The following is a 5770-nucleotide window of genomic DNA, read 5'->3' on the forward strand; positions in this document are numbered from 1 at the left end:
GGGTAGGCGCGGCGTGCTCTGGGTTCAGTCTGCAGCGAAAAGATGACACAAACTTCAGAGTTTAACATTTAAGAGACGCGACCTTTGACCCCTGCAGCAGCTGCTTCCTCCTGATTAAAACCTCGCTGAGCTTCAGTTTGTTCACACATCCACACGTCTTTCACTGTACGCCGTTTATACAGATGAGTCACTTTAACCTCGAAACAAAATGAAGGCCCGTGTTTGTGAAACGCTGCAGGTAAGAGCTCCACCTGGCTCAGGTAAGCAGCCAGCTGCTGGGACGATATCTGCCTCAACTTCAAGACTCTGAATATCCATGAGCGTCTCTTTGTCCATCGACACGACAACGTCTGAGTGTCTGCGTGACTCCAGACGATCTCCACAGTTCCTCCTTTAGCCATCGGCCTTTTTCTTTCTTCCATGGTGAGATCTAAAACCAGGCGCAGAGTCCATCATGGAGAGGACCTGGAGGAGACATGGTCCACGTTTGAGTCTGCAGCACAGCCTGTGATGACTTCACATCTGATTCACTGAAGCTTCACAAAGATGCACAAAAGAAAACGTTGTTTTCAGGAGGCTGACCTTCAGCTGTAACTGTGTTTGATTAAAAACTGAAAGGGGAAGCGACGCAAACGCCGCCGCATCATGTAAAGTGACGTTTGGAGCGCACAGGTGAGGATGAGTCAGCTTCCTGCAGGTGTTTGAGCGTCACCGGCGTCTCTCCCACAATAAGAAGTCACCCGACAGCAAGAAGCTGAAGGTTTTCACCACAGCTCGTCTTCGTCTCTTTGACAGATGCAGCTGCTGCTTTTCTTCTGCTCAATGACAAGGTGACGCTGAAGAGCTCCTCATTCACTTCACCTCCTCTCCTTCACTGCCTCTTCCCCTCTCTCCTTCCTCACAGGGAAATGAGAGGAGAGGATGAAGAGGAGAGGATGTGATGAGGAAGGGAGGTCGTCTTCTTTGGAAGAACCGTCAGAAAAAAGAGGGCAGGAAGAAAATGAAAAGAAATAAAGAACAAGAAAACTGAAGATGGAAAGAAAGAAGACAAAAAGATGGTGAAAGGTTGATGCACTAAAGAAAGAAAGAATTTGTCAGGAGATGACATCATCAGTCATTTCCTGGTCCAAACAGCAAGAACGGTCTAAATTCTTTTAGATTCAGAAGTTCGTTTCTATCTACAGATGATAAACCATCACATGAATGCATCAGGCAGGAGTCAGATGGTCTGCAGTGAGAGCAGGGAGCAGGTGGAGGTTACAAACCCAGTGGAGACACAGACAGGAGGAGAGGTAGTGAAGGTGGATGAGCTTAAATAGCTGGGGTCAACCTTAAAGCCGTGGACGGTACCCGAGACAGGTGAAGATGAGAGAGCAGGCAGGGTGGAGTGGGTGGAGACAGGTGTCATGGGTGGTGGCTGAAGGAGAGCAGCAAGAGGTAAAGGGAAGGTTTAAAGACGGCGGTGAGACCTGCTGCGATGCATGGAGGAGGAGGAGGCCCAGCTGAAGGTGTTAGACGCCACAGTCTGTCAGAGGAGGTGTGCAGAGGAACACTTTATCATCCACAGAGGGGCAGTTTGCTTTGGAGCCAGCAACACAAATAACACAAGACAGAATGACAAAATGAACAGGAACAAATGAGGATTCAAGGGAGGGAGAGTGGATATGATGGAGCTGCCAGGCTGGAGGAGAAGACGACGAGCTCAGAGGCTGATGAACGCAGTGAAGGAGGACATGCAGAGGGTGTGTGTGTGACAGAAGAGGTGCTCGCTCAGCTCTGTGAGAACAGCAGCGACGCCTGGAGGATTGATGATGTGCTGCCACCTGGTGGAGCACGTCCTGCTGGACAGACCGTTCACTATCATCTGACAGAAACACGTCAACACTTTAGAAAGAGAACAGCCTCCATTAGAGAGGCGTCTGGCAAACAAGGAAAAGAAGGGAGCTGTGCGACGCTCCTCCACGTGACGTCACGGGCGAGTAGCTCACAGAGGCTGAAGAACTGCTGCTCGTACTGTGTGTCTGTGGCCAGCAGGGGGAGCTGCTGGATAACTTTGACTTCATCTCCACAGTTTAATGAGGAAGCAGGTGTGACACAGACACAGGTGACAGCGTGAGTCACTGAAAAAAGAAGAACCTGTCTGAGCTCCAGGTGTACCTAATAATGTGGCCTGCTCCCAGGTGAAATTTTATTTTGATGCTGAAATCTGAGCACTTCCTCCTCCTGCTGATCCAGTCCAGCCGGTTCCTGGTTTGTGCCTCCTGTGAGCCGTGATGTGGGAGAACCTGCTCAACCCGTCTGACCCCGCCCACCTGCTCCAGGTGACAGCGTCAGCTCACATGCAGCGCAGTCGTCTTTATAAACGCTCGTTTCATCTTCTTGATCCTTTCATTCCCTCGGCCGACATTTTGATTGGATAAAGTTAAAGAGGATGAGTTCTGCATGATTCACTGCTCAGAATAATCCTTCTTTGTCTTATGCTCGTGCAGCCCCTCCCTCCATCCTCTGTCTCAAACACGTTGTTACTGTTGTTACACGTTGTTCTGTCTGAGCTTTGGAGATTTCTGAGGTTTGTGTACCTGGACACAAAGCAGTGAAGCGTGCTGGAGCGTCCTCAGAGGAAAATCCCCTGGATTGAAGTTTGCTGGACAGATAAATTCAGACCGTTATGAAAGCTCTCACTGACTCGTGGTTCGTGCATGTGAGCGTCCCCCAAAGGGCCGTTGAGAGCAGGAAGAGCAATAAACAGTTTATTGATTTGGTCTGTCTGTAAATGGTCTGTATTTGTAAAGCGCTTTTACTTGGTCCTAAGGACCCCAAAGTGCTTTACACTACACACAATCATCCACCCATTCACACACATTCACACACTGGTGATGGCAGCTACAGTGTAGCCACAGCCGCCCTGGGGCGCACTGACAGAGGCGGTTTCTACGCCTGTCCTGTGAGGCTGATGGAGTCCTCGGCGTTCAGCTCTCACACTGACCATTAACTACACATCTACTCATAGAGATACAGAGAGTGGTTTAAGGGTGGTGTAGTACGGTGGCCCTGAGGTGATAAAGAACACTTCCCTTCCTGGAAAACGATGGATCACATTCGCGGCTTCGCGTGTGTCCAGTTCCCGGTGTGAAGGATAAACTGAGCTGAGAGCAGCAGATCAGAACCAGCGAACGCCGTGACGTTATGATGTGTTCGTTTTCAGCGTGTTTACATTTTAAACAAGTGTTTCGGTTTTATGAGCATCGTTGACTTTTGTAAATGATCAGAATAAAGACTTAAAATAGTATACAGAATACTCCTAAAAATACACTTAGTATATGTCTCAGTGTGTGTGTCTATATAAATGGAGAGTCCTCTTCACACACTGAGGTTGATTGTGGAGTTCCACAGGGTTCAGTGCTGGGACCAATTCTGTTTACATTATACACCCTTAGAGCAGGGTCTCAAACTCGCGGCCTGCGGGCCACTAGCGGCCGTATATTGATGTGAAGAAATACGCTGCAGTCTGGTCCTTGATGTTTGGGAGGGTTGTTTGTTGAGTGCAGTTAAAATAAGTTCTTAAAAAATGATTCAGCGTGAAGACAACATGAGCAGAGAGCAGATGTGCACAGATGTGCACAGATGTGCAGGTCAGCTGCTTCTGTGTTTGTAACAAGTACATTTTTTAGAGTTTTTACTTTGTTCGGTTTGATCTGAGTAACGTCATCACGGATGCCGGTGACCGTGCCGTGATGTGCGCGCGGTAAGGTTAAACCTTCAGGGTCGTGGAGGCTGAAGCTCTGCGGTCACAGGAGTCACTGCCGCCGTGGATTCTGGGAGTTGGAGGAAGAAATGAAAGTGTAATATTAAGGGAGGAGGAGGGCTAACAGCGGCGGATTTTCGCCCCACAGGGGGTGAATGAGGCCACGCGTGGGGAATTCACAAAAAACTCAGTGCGGAACTTACCGCAGCCACAGAGCGACGAGGAGCTGGAGGAGGTGACGTAGGGCCGTGTGAGTGACGTCAGTCCCTGTGTGTCTCGGGGTGTGTTTGTTTGTGAGAGGAAGAGGCCGGTTGGATGTTGGGCGGGGTCTGAGGAGAGAGAGGGAGAGAGAGAGAGAAGCGGAGAAAACCGAAAAACCTCCCGATCCTCCTCCTGCTGCTCCTGCTGCACACAGACAAAAGGACACCGGGACGACACACACGCACAGACTCGCACCCACACACACAGACGGCCAGAGCGCGGCACAGACGGACGGACACCCGGGAGGATGGGCCGGCGGAGCGGTCGTCGGTAGCGCTCTGATTTCGGGGACGGAGCTCCAGGATGAGCGTAGCGCTGCAGGACCTCCGGAACACCGTGAGTACGCACACACACACAGCGCGCCCGGACGCGTGACACTCGCAGCCCACGCGTGTTCTCTGTGATGCTGATCACCTGTCAGTCACTGTCGTCGGTGTGTGTGCACGCGTGCGTGTGCGTGCGTGCGCGTGAGCAGGAACACTGGCAGGCCTGAAATCAGGGCTGACCTGACAGTGACGTCACGGATCAAACAGCCTGATCAGAAATGAGTGTGACGCAACAGGTTTGTAAACACACACACACACACACACTGATCCCAATGGTGTAGGTTTGTTTATAACCACAGAAGAAGAACAGACAAAAACACTCTTCTTCTTCTCCTCACCTCGCGGAGCTGAGGTGGACAGTTAGCTTGTGGCTGCAGGTAGATCTGCTCCTGCACACTTTGATAGTAAAGATGGAGCTGCATGACACCACCCACTGGTCTCTGGTGTTTTGGCCATGGCTGTGTTGGTTTTCATGGTGCCAGAAGTGACCATATTTGGATAAGACCGTATTGGAGCATCTCACACACACACACACACACACACGCACACACACGCACACACACACACACACACACACACACACACACACACACACACACACACACACACACATCGATACCTGTAACTCAGTAGCACACAGTATTCCAGGGACTCCTGTTACCCAGGGTGAAGCCCAGCAGCTACCTGTATCACCAAGCAGCTGTCAAAGAGGCCACGCCCTTCTTAACGTAGAGTTTAAACATTAACTTCACCCTGTACAGGTGTTACGAAGCAGGACATTAACTGTACAGACCAAAATCAGTTTTCTCTGAAATAAAGTGAAGCGAGTGTACAGCAGGCCGCCTGCTCCCAGAGGACACCGCTCTGTTATCTGTGCTGCTGGGTTTGCGTGGGTGACTGGGGTCTGCTGGCAGGATGCAAAGATAAGTCAGTGTCATCAGGGTGTGGGTGGAAGTGGGAGCAGCTGCACATAAATAAAACAACTAAGAGTCAGAGGTCCTCATCGGGTGCCTTGTGGTACTCCAGATCTGATACTCACCTTTGCAGTGATGTGATTTGTCAGGAACGCAGACACACGTGTGCGAATGTGAGGATATCTGAGGTGTGAGTCTGTTTGAGGTGTTGTGCTTTAACTGTGTGTAAAACCAGCAGCTGCTGTCTGACAGTGATTTAGCTTCTTATTAGCTATTTAACAATGTGTCTGCATAGTGGGAGTGTGACCCACAGCGGGCTCGCAGGACTCGCACAACAGGAAGTTTTGGGCTGGACCTTAAATACCCAGCAGTGCTGTGATGACAGCTGAGCCCTGCACAGGTACGAGCAGCAGCCATTCTGATGCTGACTGCTTCAGACAGTAACCGATACACTGGTCGAGGAGTCACACGCTGAGAGACCTGAGCCGAGAGAGCCGAACACCAAACAAGCCGAGCCCCCTGAA

At 50.6% G+C, this 5770-nt stretch overlaps 1 protein-coding gene across 2 annotated transcripts in view; it reads left to right on the forward strand.

The window, feature by feature from the left end:
• Positions 1 to 4021: 4021 nt before the first annotated feature.
• Positions 4022 to 5770, forward strand: part of ece2b (endothelin converting enzyme 2b) — a 33011-nt gene continuing 31262 nt past the window's right edge. The window contains exon 1 of one of the 2 annotated variants that reach the window (XM_085244520.1): positions 4022 to 4342. In XM_085244520.1, the coding sequence (XP_085100646.1) occupies positions 4310 to 4342 (33 nt within the window). In that variant the 5' untranslated portion in view covers positions 4022 to 4309. The remainder of the gene's footprint in view (positions 4343 to 5770) is intronic. The other variant, XM_085244519.1, reaches the window with a different exon arrangement.

The sequence above is a fragment of the Mchenga conophoros genome, linkage group LG14 (genome assembly GCF_057382185.1).
Source record: "Mchenga conophoros isolate Kocher_MC1m ecotype Shallow Benthic linkage group LG14, M_conophoros_male_GT1.1, whole genome shotgun sequence".
Taxonomy (NCBI): domain Eukaryota; kingdom Metazoa; phylum Chordata; class Actinopteri; order Cichliformes; family Cichlidae; genus Mchenga; species Mchenga conophoros.